We start from the raw sequence: 14,243 nt of genomic DNA, 5'->3' as shown, positions 1-14,243 counted from the left end.
ATTTTTTTCGATGTTTTGTTTTGTTTGGTTTGTTTGTGTTTTACATCCTATTAATGATGATTTAAGGACGTGCCAAGCTCTGGTGGTAAACATGTAGAAATCGTGTTCATTATGAAGAATCTAGTTATCTACAGCTAGCTGTATTTTATGTATTTGTTACTGATACAAGGCTATAGAATTAGCTAACAACCTCCAGAAACAATTCAAGGTTATCGCAGGCTAATTAATGTATAATGATGAAATAATTACCCAGCATTTAATTGGGGAAAAAAGTATTTTTAAACTAGCATTTGATTAGGAAAAGAAGTATTTTATACTAAAAGTATTTATTTCAAATTAAAAAACTATTAAGACCACCATGACAGCTGAAGATCATAATATAATCACGATATTTTAAGGCTTGATGTTTAGCTTAATTGGCTTTAAAATAATTCAACTAACTTGCTTTTAATTAAAAAATAATCCGATCAAAAAGTCTAAAATTAGCACCTAAATGCAGCATGTCAATGTAACTAAAACAAGCATTCAAGAGATTTCTATCCGACAAGATTTCAAATAGATCGCTCCTGAAACCATCATTATTTAAACAATGGTAATTGAATTGTACACACACACACAATTACACTTCGCCACGCCCATCAGATCTCCTTCTCTTGTCATAACTCATGAGTTCAAACACCTTTTCGTTGTAAAAATCTTTCAATAAGAGCACGTCAATTAATCAGTGTTTGAAGTTAATATTTGAACAATTTAACAACTAATGATGTTTGATGTAAACAACCCCTAAGGACTTCCCACCCTTCATAATACACATGTTTTTCTTGTCGTATTTTTGTGTCGTCATTTCCGTATTGCGTATGGGGCCTTCCATTACCGTAGTGTTAATTACAGTAACACCGGGTAGGCAATAGTACACGTGCGTGACGATGATATGTCAACACCCGATATCAATATCGAAACTTATCTTGGAAATGTGTAATCACACATACTTCAGAAATAAAGCTTATGATACGAAGACATTAATTAACTCACGCGAAGACACTGACATAAGATCAGACGACTTCAAGAAGGTCGTATATGAGGCGCATGGAATGCAGACTGATGTGTTTTGTTTACCGACCTCACCTGTACGTATCACGTGCTAACAGTAATTCACAAGCTCAAGGTCGCTACGACTTTTGTTGTTGAGCGAGTTACGCTCTGTGAGATAAATTGTTTCACAAATGCAATTACAATAACTCTGTAAAAATAGTGGTTTGTAAAATATCAAGATCCCTATAAATTGCAAGTGCATGTGCGTGCACGTGATAACGGCATACCATGCGATACCAGCCTAAGGTTACCTATGTACCTAACATGTAAATATACCATGCGTAAGTGGGCTATGAAATGATGTCTAAAGTGTACATGATTGAGAGTAATTATGTTCCATAAAAGAACAGTAAATTGACAATTAAATATAGTAGATTTCCGTTGTTTTTGGTCTATTAACATGTTGTAGATATTTTATGATAAATAAAATATTTGTAAGGTTTATTAGCAATGTTTCTTTTCATTATTTTATTGTTGTTATAGTTTTGAACAATGCCACACACTCAAAAAATGTAAAAGTGTTGAATTTGACAAAAATTCATTTTTCGGTATTTTTTACCAAAAAAATCCCCAGTTTATCGGAATGCTTAGATTTTCATAAAATCATCTCTACATAGTGACATAACCATTATGTGAAACTTTCATTGAATTCTGCTGGCTAATTGCGAAAGGGTGGAGCCTCCTTAAGTACAAACTCTAACGAGCACATGGAGAAAGGTATCAGTTAGATGGGCGTATCGCAAGAGTTGTGACGATACAATACGTATCAGGATACATGGGTCACGATACAATACGTATCGCAATACTTGTCATAACTTTCTGTACAAATCTGTTGCCATAGTTTTCCTTGATTTGATTTGAAGCATTTATAACATTGATATGAAACAAATATTAAGGGTTTGTATTCCATGCTCAATTAATCTGTTTTAAGTAATTTATTGTTTTAGTTGTCCTAAAAACACATTCAATTCAGATGATTAATTATGTTGGGAAATCTGATCACACTAATGTCTCATCGTTACATTAACGGTAAGTGAGGTGTTGTCCCTTTGAGTAGGAGGTGATATGTTGACACCTGGTATGGGCAGAGCAGGTGCTGTCGGTAATATAAAATGTTGGTTTTACAAAAAATTGTTTCAGAGAAACTTCGATCCTATTGATGGGTATATTTTCCATTTTATTCTGAAATATATGATTCCCATTCGTTGTTGTTTTCTGAGTATCTGCAAATCCGACAGCGATACTGGAAGAATGTGTTTACTTAAGGTCAAAGGAGTGTATTGATAAACGGAAAAAAATAGTACATCGATCCCTAGTTGAAAATCCAATGTAGGGAGACAGTATCACAATTTCCGCATATTCTAATGTTTAATATTAAACTGATGAATATTGTATGTTTACTATTGACAGAACAGTGTGTTCTCTCAATATTAGTTAAGAATTTCAAAGCAATCCAGGCATTAATTCAGTTGTTTTTTATCAATGAGTCACACATGTGTCGATTTTTCTGTACTTCAGGAAAACGGCTACCTATTTCACTACTGTGAAGTTTTTCAAGAAAGATAACTCTTACATGCAAATACTATGTGTATATGGTTTTACTATAAAATGTCAATTTTTAATAGTTAATAGATAATTTATTTTACACAATTTCAGGATTTATTAAATTGATATTCATTAATGCAATAATAATCTGTCAGTATCATTTTTATTGACATTATTTTGGAAAAATTGTGTTGTGTCTTTCATTTTTTTTTCAAAATTCACTCCTTTTTACATCCATTTAAAATCCTTAAAATTCTGAAAGCCCAAATTTTTTTTTGTGGCAGAATTTTTTTCTTAACTTCAAAGCAATATAACTACAAAATTTGAAGAAATTCTACTGAGAAATGGTGAAACAATCCTATTACCTTAAAGGCAGTTGGTCAAACAGACACTGACGAGGACCGCTAACAGTTGAATTATGGAGACACTAAAACACCAATCTCTTAAGATTTCAGCTTTTCCTTCTTTTAAGAGACAAAAATGATATGTATTTGACTGTTTTCAGTCCCTAAATAATTATCTTTTAAATTGACATCTGCAGTGACGACCTAGACTTTTTTTTGCAATACACAAAACCAGCTAGCTTCGCGACTTTCCACATTTCATTTTGGGCACCATTGAACTGCCAAAATTGAATATTGAAGCATAAGTTTACACAAGAACAGCATTTTTCATCTGAGAATACTAAAATTCCATGCAATACGCCGACATAGTTTCCCAATCGCTGTACATATCAGCTCAAATCGTCGTCGAGATTTGAAATTTTTGACCTAACTGTATTTCAGCATTTTTTCGTATTTTACCATGTAATATAGCTTTGAATTATGAATGGTTGTGATGGTAAAATAAGTCATACATTCTGGAATTATTATGCGAAATTTTACCAGTTAATTGCCTCAAGTACTTTGCCGAAAAATGGTCGCAATACAGGACTGGTAACCAGTCTAACTGGCCGTACAAATGTATTGCTTTTTTAAAGTATTGTGATACTATCGTTGAATCCCACGATGCATCGGCACTCAAGAACTGATATGATTCATCCATGCATTGGTGTATCATTACAGCTCTAGTATCAGTACCTCACCTGTATACTTAAATGAGCATAAAAATATTGTTTTTCTTTATCTTAAATAGACATATTTTATCGAGTCACTGGATTATCGTTTCCAGCAGTTTTATTTTTTCCTTAATTAAAACACGTCATATCAATTTGAGATTATTAAATCCATTAAAGTATAAAAAGCAAGNATTAGAGCAGGAGATCCAGGGTCAATCTAGGTTTTAGGAGAATCTACCCTATTTCAGATTTCTGGGAAATTAAAAAATTTGATACTTTAAGGCTCTAGCGTCATGAAGGTAAAAGATAAATGTTTTGTCCGCCATACAATTGTGTGCAGTATATTTCAATTATAAACAATTTTAAGCTTAAAATTGTAAAAAAATTGTTTAAATTATGTGAAGAAAATGTATATATGCAGTATTATGCATTTTAACTGTTGAACTTTAAAGTAAACATAAAGGGGAAATATTTTCTTGTTGTAATAGGAGAATTTGAAGCACATTTTTGGGGAATTTCAAATAGCGGGAATTTTCTTCTGTATCAGGAATTAAACTACCCATAAACGGTAGTGAATCAAGTCTACATTGATCCCAGTGATCATATAAGTATAAAATATTACAAAATGTAATGTAATGAATGTTAATGTGCATGTGCTGGAACCAGAAAAAATTATGTTAATCTTGAAAAAGATGTGCTGGCAAGGAAAAAGATATAGAAAAAAATTGCTCAAATTCTCAAATGTGTAGGTCACATTGAAAGTGCATTGTCATTAACTGGTCTGAGAAGAAACTAATATATATATATATTACCCAATATCCTCTATCCATCAGTGTTAATGTTATTACACTAGCTGTGCTAAAAAATCTGATGTCAATGTACCAGCAGATATTGACCTGACTGTTTGGCAAAAAAACGAAATCTAATAAGTATTCTGGTCTTTCGTTCTTATTCAAACATTCACGTCAGCTCCAGTTCTCAGCGTATTACTCAACATTCCAATCTCGCCCCCTCAACACAGAACGCTGACCGGACTTTCAGGATTTTTATTGTCCCCTTGACAACCATATGATCTACTTACTTGGACAGGTTGTTTAGACTGGTCAAACTCCCTGAAGTACATGAATGATCTGTTCTGGATTATTAGTCCGTCACATGAAAATGTCATCGAGTGTGTGTATACAATCCGTGCCATGATTAAACAGACATTAGTTGTATACTTTTACCTACTAATTTTTCATCAATGATAAGAGGGTCATAGATGGTTAAAATGCAGGTCAATTAAGCCTGCAAATTAAAAACCGGTCACTATTCAAATTCATCAAAATCAGCATTAGGGAGTATAGGCTATCCTAACATGCCTTGTAATGTCCTAGTATGTCTTTTCAAAGAACTACTTTATCATTTTACTCATTCACCCCTGAAGACACATTTGAACTCCTCCAATTCAAAGGTTGGAATAGTTCATTATGAAATTTCAGGGGTGAATGAGTTCAGGATCCCCGTACCACTGCCAAAATACTGTTTTCTAAGTGTTGCAAACTATTTTGTCCGGCATGACTATAGCTTTGATAAATCATTTCTGAAAGAAAAAAAATTGCCTTGCGAAACTTTTATGAGAAATACTAAAGACGAAATAAACAAAATATAATCAACACCAGTGTTCTGAGTGTAATACCATCTGTGGGGCTAGACCAGGATTTGAATCCTGGACTTCAGATTGATATGGTATCGCACTAATTTATTGCGCGATTGTTTGTTTGTTTGTTTGTTTGAAGAGTTTATAGTCTACACTTCACTGGCTGGGGCCAGTGTTCGTTCGACTTGAGGGGGTAAGCGCCAGCTTACCAAGCCCTCGGAGATTCAAAATATTCCAGCCCATCCAGGTCACGCTCCAAGGACGGACAGCTCCTCAGATGCGAATAGGCTGTCACAACTACTGCGGTCACATTATCCGGGAACACATCCTTTCTGTAGCCTCACTGCCCTCCTATTGCGTGACCAGTAATTTACCTTTTATAGACCAATTTTTAACTAGAAAACTGTCAGATCAGCAAGGTCAGCCTACCATTGTCTGACTGTAACCCCCTCCTCCTACCCTCCCAATGGATAATTTTTAAGTGACATTTTGACCTTGACCCTAAAAAAATTTGAATCCCTTTTTCACATCAACACATAACAGAGTATCACCCAAAATATCAGTCTTTTGGATTCCAAGATAAGTGCCGTATTACAAATGGACTATTTTTAGCAACACCGACCTTGCCTTGACCTTAGAATCTTTTTAAGCCCAAATCCATATCCAAATATCTCAGCATATAATAACCATGCAAAATATCACAAAAGGGTAGTCTTTTGGATTCTGAGATAAGGACTATTCACTATTCGGTCTATATTTAGTAAGTGACCTTGACCTTTGAAAAACTATTTAAAATCCCCAAATGCACATCTACATATCACAGTGTATAACCATGTAAAATATCACAAAAGAGTAGTCTTTTGGGTTCTGAGATAAGGACTATACTCCACTTGGTCTATTTTAGTAAGTGACCTTGACCTTAAAAACAATTTAAACACCTAGTGCACATCTACATATCACAGTCCATCACCATGTCAAATTTATTAAAGATTAATCTTTTGGATTCTGAGACGATCTTTAGAAGCAAAAGTGTGGGTTGCCACATAGACATATTTGACCCCTGTGACCCTTAAAAGAAAGTCAAGGTCATAATACAAATGAGGACATGAGGCCCAATAGGCCTGCTCTGCTCAAATTGTACTAATCCCGAACTTGTCAATCTAAAAGTGGATTAAAATAAAGCTACAAGCAAAACATCAGTATCTAGGACTCTTAAGTCATTCAAAATGATCCTAGTGACCTTGAATGTCAAACAAGGTCATTGACAATCAACAATCTGTGAGCTTTGAAAGTTGGTGAAGGTCATTCAAACAAACAAACTTGATAGTTCTTCATCAGAGAAATGGTACTGGCCAAATATCACCACCCTATGCATTTTGGTTCTGAATTCAAAAGAAAGTTACTCAAATGTTTTAACACATTTGATCTCCGTGACCTTGAATTTGGGTGAAGGTCATTCATTTGAACAAATCCTGTAGCTCTTTATCTGAGCATGTTACTGGCTAAATATCAGCAACCTAGGCCTTTTGCTTCTCAGACTAAGTTGTTCAAAGATTTCAATATTGTTGACCACGCTGACCTTGAAAAAGGGTCATGGTCATTGAATTGAACAAAGTTGGTTGTCAGTCATCCTAAAATACTACTTACCAAATATAATCACACTGGATCTTTTGGTTATGCAGCTGTATGTAGATGTTAATATATTTGACTGCATTGACATTGAAAAAGGCTCAAGGTTGTTCAAACATGAACAAACATGGTAGGCATATATCCCAGAATGCAACTGGCGAAATATCACAACCCTGGGCCTTTTGGTGATTCAGAAGTTGTAAAAGATTTTTCAATCATTTGACACCAGTGTCTTTGAAAAATGTGCAAGGTCATTCAATTGAAACCTAATTTTTAACCTTTGTAGCCCTTCATATCAGCAATCTCCTAGCCAACTATAACCATCCTGAGCCTTTTGGTTATTCAGAAAAAGTTGTTTGAAGATTTTTAATCATTTCACCCCTTTGACCTAGAAAAAGGGTCAAGATCATTCAATTCAACAAACTTGGTAGTCATATATCCCAGCATGCTATTGGCCAAATACTGTTATCCGTTTTAATCATTTTCGGGCCAGATAAGTTGAAAATAAAGTAGAAACTGCATGCAAATACATTTCATAAATCAGGAAAAGAATCCAAGAAAGCAATTTTCACTCTTTTTCCAAAAATACTGGAAAACAGTCTTGATCGTGAGACTAAAGGGTTTTATAGGATTTCAGTGTGTTTTTAGCGACCATTCACCAGTCCGCCACGTGATCAATTCAACCACAATGATGGGTGATGTAGAGAGTCACCTACCTTCACAGCTAATTGTACCGGTGTGAGGTTGTCCATGTTGACCGCCGTCACATTCGTCCCAAGACTGACCAGGCGCTTCACCACATTAAGTTTCTCGTTGACAGCAGCCAAGTGGAGCGGTGTATTACCTCGTAGGTTTGTTAGATTCACATCGGCGGAATTCTACAATTACAAAAAATGTTCACGAATTTAATTTTGGTACCTTTGGCATTTATAACTGACTCGGTATACAATTGTAGGCTACCATATTTGGCTTAATTAGCACCCATCCCCTTACGAGTTGAAATCTGACAAAATTATTTTCCAGGGTTTTAGAAACCCATCCCCTTATAAGTTGCAGTCTCACAAAATTGTTTTCCTGGGTTTTAGAAACTGAGTGAAAAAGAGAACATTTTTGGAACTCAGCTCCTTAGGAATGTGTCCGTCAGTTTGGTGTGTGAATCCTTTGTAGCAACTGCCAAAACCTATGTTTCATTATCTTAATTACGCACCCCTTTCAGATTTTTTTTATGTGACATGGGCACTAATTACAATTTCTACCACAATACGCTGTGTTATTCCACTCTCAGATCATTGTATAAACACGCAGACTGTTAGATAAATATGAGTTTTATACCACACGTGGTATATGACCTTCAAGAGTTTTGATTGGTCGAGAAGATGAACTTTGACCAGGAAGACTTTTTCCACATGCTTTTTGCCACCTGCTGTTTTGTTTACGTCGTCGGCTGTCAACATCCGACAAATGTTGGTGACGTTGTGAGGTTATGTGGAAAGGGTGGTTATTAAGGCAATATTTAAAGATGATACTTAAAGATTTGATCGCTAGTTTCAGGCAAAAATGCTACAGACGCTCGATATCGTTTCGACGTCACGCCGTCGCGTGTCCAGGTCGTGAAACCAAAACAAGATCTGTCACAGTGTCGGGAAATATTTCGTTCGCCCAACGGCCCGTTATCGCTATTTAGACGGTTTGACTATGGCTGGACTTTCACTATAAACGACAACCATAGAACCGTCACGAAGAAACGTAGGCCTAGAAACGTAGGCCAATGGTTTTGGATATTGACAGCGATAAGTTCGTCTACAACGGTTCATCACTTGGCGGGAGGCAGACTTCGTACGATATGCTTACGCGCATATAGTCCGTGGTTAATTTATATAAATTAATGCAATACTGCTACTCTCAATATTTAAAGTCGTTCATCTATTTTATTTTTTCACGAAGTTGTTGCCGAAAGATTAATTTTGACAATAATTAAATTTGTAAAAAAAAGAAGTCATTTTTAAATATTAATGAGTGACTTTTTACATATGGGTCATATCACTACGCCAGCCTTGTCAACAAACACATGTGTGTATGTTATTTCCGACTGATCATGAGATTGTGGTAGAAACAGATCACACGACTCGTGGTTGTTGAGTATGGTATTTATTTCACTCTCGTTAGTTAATTTTCAAAAGTTACAGAAAGACACTCGCTAAAGCTCGTGTCTTTTGTAACTTTTGAAAATTAAATTACTCGAGTGAAATAAATACCATATTCAACAACCACTCGTTGTGTAACCTCTATGACTAACACCACAGTACCCAAATCGGGACAGTACCCAATTAGGGACACTTGAAAGGAAAAGTCACAAGAAATGTGTATGCTGTGCAAATTTATAATATTGATTTAAAGATGTTTATATACCAATAAAACATTATATGAACTTTAACTACTGCCACTTGTGGTTACAATCACAGTTTTAGTTTGAAAATAATGACGAAAATGTAACGTTCTAAATTGATGCGCCATGCGACGTTTTTGTATGTGATTTTTCACAATCTTATTATTTCAAAACTAATGGTAGTTTGGAAAAGAAATTCATTCAGAGACACCCTCAACTCTTAAATATTCCAAAGATATGCCATGTTCTGCTAGATACTTTTTTCATCTCCAAATATAAGCCAAAACTGGTAGGGGTGTCCTGATTGGGGTACAGCTACACCTGTTTCGCGATTACATTAATTCATGACTCTTTATTTCGGGTCACATGATCGCTTTATTGTCCAAAATGGCGGATGGAATGACAGGAAGAAGGAACTACACGGGTAAGTCAAGGTAAGTGTCATCGGGTGAGTAGTTATCACATAGTGATTAATTCTCAGGTTGTCGGAACTAGTTTTTTTGTCAAACCCACTTTGCTTAAAACACACAATACTCTCGCGAAAAAGGTCATTGCGTTCCGAGATGTCGAAACGTGCGCGACATGTATCGGAGCCTAGCCCCGGAAAGGCAAGAGTAAATCATGTGACCAAATTCAACCCGACGTGGTCTTCTGACTTTCCGTGAATAAAGGGGAGTTAAATGGATCCTTAAACCATGCCTTTTGTAAATTGTGTTCTGCTCATATTAACGTGGGCCATGGCGGAAAACACGACACCAGGAAACATGAGAACTCTGAAATACACAAGTCATCAATTAGGACCACTGCCAACAACGCTAAAGTGTCAGATATGTTTTGTCCGGGGAATTACACTCATGACAATGTCACAAAATCTTAAGTGCTTTTTTGTGGTTTTGTGGCCGAACGTGATCTACCGTTTTTGATCAGTGATCATTTCACAAACATTGTTTCAAAAATGTGGTTTTGTGGTTTTGTTAAAAAACAATAAGAAAAATGATGCCCTACTGTAATAAACGCGTTGATTTTTCTGTTCTAAAAATCTCACTAATTCCTCGCTAATTCAGGAAATAAATTTCACTAATTTTGGTCCAATCTCACTAAAAACATTCACTGGTCTCACTAATTTGGACCAAAAAGGTATGGCATGTATGCATGAATATATTTCTGGTCCTTTTATTTAGAACCACGTGCTGGAAATATCAACTTGTTATCAAAATGAAAAGATAATGATATCTATATAGGAAAAGTGACCCAGGGAGTTGAGAAAGGACCGCTTTAAGATGACATACGAACTAGGTTGTGATAAAGCGGTATATAAGAACCTCAAATTAATGATTATAATTATGGAGATCTTTAACATAGGACTTCATTGGCCAAATATGTGTACAGTGAAAACTTTTTTTTGTCAAAGAATCTTGCTAACTTTGTCTTCTGAACCAAACCCGTCTGGAAAAGCTGTATAATTTTGTTTATTACTTTCCTATTTTCTTTAAACAAGTCAAACAAGAGTATATGTCATGATAAATTCTGTTGATGTGAAGAAATTTTATTTAGACGTTAACTTGAAGAATTTAATCATGTTAGCTAGCTCCACTTCCTTTCTGTTATAAGATTGTTTTGAATTAGGTTTGCACTCCTGCAGTGCACTTAACTGTCGCTGGGTTTGATAGACTACATCCAGGCAATTTGCTATTAGTTAAATCCCAATAAAATATAATCAGTACATAAACTGCCTTATCTCCTAATAATAATCCAACTAGAACGTTTAGACAAATGAATTATGGTTATATTTGTAGGAGTCTGTTAAGTTTTCCTCAGCAAATAAGATTTATAATATTGCATTTTTTTGTGTAAATCCAATTTTTTATTCGGGACCATTATAAAAAAGTACATGTCATCGTCCTATTTGTTGACAATAAATCCAATCAACTGTCCTCAAAAGTGCACTACCGACAGCAGCGATCTCGAACCCTTTATATCAATAACGCTGCAAGGATGAAGGAAAACAGCCCTACAAGGAAGAATGGCTGTTCTCTTAGGCACCAAGAAATGGAATATGATTTCTAATTATTTCAAATATCTTCAAATTTGATTTTTTTTCTTTTACTGTCATTTCTCATTGTATTGAATTTCAAAGAGTATGATAAATTGACTTTTACTATACATCGATATATTACTCAAACTGAAAACCAATATGTATTAATTAAAAAAAGTGGCCCTGAAATTTGATTTTTATTCAAAGAAGAAATTTGAGAAGTACATTGTACTGAAGTAACAACTTGATATAATGATGTCCCTTGTTTAAGTACAGAAAAATTCTGATGACATAATGCTCCAAAAAGTATCACTTCACACTCAAACCTTGCTATAATGCCAATTTTTTATCATTATACAGAGAGTCTGAGATTTCCCTATCAATGATAAATGATGGGCATTATATCAAGGTATTACTGTGGAGGAATAAATGATGGACGTTATATCAAGGCTTTACTATACAGGGATAAATGATGGACATTATATCAAGGTATTACTGTGGAGGAATAAATGATGGACGTTATATCAAGGCTTTACTATACAGGGATAAATGATGGACATTATATCAAGGTTATACTGTACAGCGATAAATGATGGACATTATATCAAGGTATCATGATTGTCCATCATTTATCCCTGCATAGTAAAACCTTGATATAACGTGCATCATTTATTCCTCCACAGTAATACCTTGATATAATGCCCATCATATATCCCTGTATAGTAAAACCTTGATATAACGTCCATTATTTATCCCTGTACAGTAATACCTTGATATAATGTCCATCATTTATCCCTGTATAGTAAAACCTTGATATAATGTCCATCATTTATCCCTGTATAGTAAAACCTTGATATAACGTCCATCATTTATCCCTGTACAGTAAAACCTTGATATAATGTCCATCATTTATCCCTGTATAGTAAAACCTTGATATAACGTCCATCATTTATTCCTCCACAGTAATACCTTGATATAATGCCCATCATATATCCCTGTATAGTAAAACCTTGATAAAACGTCCATTATTTATCCCTGTACAGTAAAACCTTGATATAATGTCCATCATTTATCCCTGTACAGTAATACCTTGTAATGTCCATCATTTATTCCTGTATAGTAAAACCTTGATATAACGTCCATCATTTATCCCTGTGCAGGATAACCTTGATATAATGTCCATCATTTATCCCTGTATAGTAAAACCTTGATATAACGTCCATCATTTATCCCTGTACAGTAAAACCTTGATATAACGTCAATCATTTATCCCTGTACAGTAATACCTTGTAATGTCCATCATTTATTCCTGTATAGTAAAACCTTGATATAACGTCCATCATTTATCCCTGTACAGTAATACCTTGTAATGTCCATCATTTATTCCTGTATAGTAAAACCTTGATATAGCGTCCATCATTTATTCCTCCACAGTAATACCTTGACATAATGTCCATCATATATCCTTGTACAGTAAAACCTTTATATAACGTCCATCATTTATTCGTCCACAGTAATACCTTGATATAATGTCCATCATATATCCTTGTACAGTAAAACCTTGATATAACGTCCATCATTTATTACTGTACAGTAAAACCTTGATATAACGTCAATCATTTATCCCTGTATAGTAAAACCTTAATATAACATCCATTATTTATCCCTGTACAGTAAAACCTTGATATAACGTCCATCATTTATCCCTGTACAGTAAAACCTTGATATAATGTCCATCATATATCCCTGTATAGTAAAACCTTGATATAACGTCCATCATTTATCCCTGTACAGTAAAACCTTGATATAACATCAACCATTTATCCCTGTATAGTAAAACCTTGATATAATGTTCATCATATATCCCTGTACAGTAATACCTTGTAATGTCCATCATTTATCCCTGTACAGTAAAACCTTGATATAATGTCCATCATTTATCCCTGTACAGTAAAAACCTTGATATAACGTCAATCATTTATCCCTGTATAGTAAAACCTTGATATAACGTCCATCATTTATCCCTGTACAGTAAAACCTTGATATAACGTCCATTATTTATCCCTGAAATAAATCATAATGAAATTCTTGCTTCCTTCGGGTAATGTTGTCTTAGAGACATTTTATTTCAAGTTTGCTATCTATTTCAATCATTTACAAGTCTGGTCATTTTTCAAGATTGGCTGAAGAAGGAACAAGCAAATTGATGGAATTTATATCCCCCACTTTCAGGACAGATTGTAGGTAAACATTATTGAGGTTAGGTTTAAACACGTGAGTATCGTGCTGTTGAGACATAATGTATAGCTTGAAACTCGAAGAAAATCAAAGTACTGAAAGTACTGAAAGCTAAGGCAAAAGATATATATATTATTTTTTGAATGGAGAACAAAATAAAGACGAAGTTCCCATCATATTGTACAGAAGGATTTACTGTTAATTTGTTATGAATCAAAGTTTTATGTAAAAGTGCACCACTGTGAAGTTATTCTTCTTGTGTGTACAGTATATCTTTATAGGTTTGTCAGAAGAGTGGTACCAAGTTTCCTCTAGAATATATCATTTTAAACCTTTGGATAATTAATTTGCATAGGAATTTGGAATTGCTTCCCTTTGTCCATACAATGTATTTCATAGAACATTAAAAACTGAAACTGGCATTTACCCCTTTGACCAATACCTGATTATTTTAAACCATTGAATATATTATGCACAGATTGTGAACATCTTTGAACTTTGCCTTTGTTGTTGAATAAGATATCAACCCTTGCCTCATCTGACAAAGTTACTTGGCATAAAACCATTGACCAATCAGAGTACAGTATGCTAATTAATTAGGCATGGATTTCACTCAACTTTG

The 14,243-nt window shown here is 34.6% G+C and overlaps 1 protein-coding gene across 3 annotated transcripts in view; it reads right to left on the bottom strand.

The window, feature by feature from the left end:
* The window catches only part of LOC110463513 (ankyrin repeat domain-containing protein 27-like), a 75,007-nt gene that overhangs the window by 25,130 nt on the left and 35,634 nt on the right, over window positions 1-14,243 (bottom strand). For all 3 annotated transcript variants that reach the window (XM_021518156.1, XM_021518164.1, XM_021518171.1), the window contains one exon: window positions 7,679-7,840. In XM_021518156.1, the coding sequence (XP_021373831.1) occupies window positions 7,679-7,840 (162 nt within the window). The remainder of the gene's footprint in view (window positions 1-7,678; window positions 7,841-14,243) is intronic.

This window comes from Mizuhopecten yessoensis, unplaced genomic scaffold (assembly GCF_002113885.1).
Source record: "Mizuhopecten yessoensis strain PY_sf001 unplaced genomic scaffold, ASM211388v2 scaffold1511, whole genome shotgun sequence".
In the NCBI taxonomy this organism is placed as follows: domain Eukaryota; kingdom Metazoa; phylum Mollusca; class Bivalvia; order Pectinida; family Pectinidae; genus Mizuhopecten; species Mizuhopecten yessoensis.
Note: the sequence above shows the minus strand (reverse complement) of the source record. Positions and strands in the feature narration are given on the sequence as shown.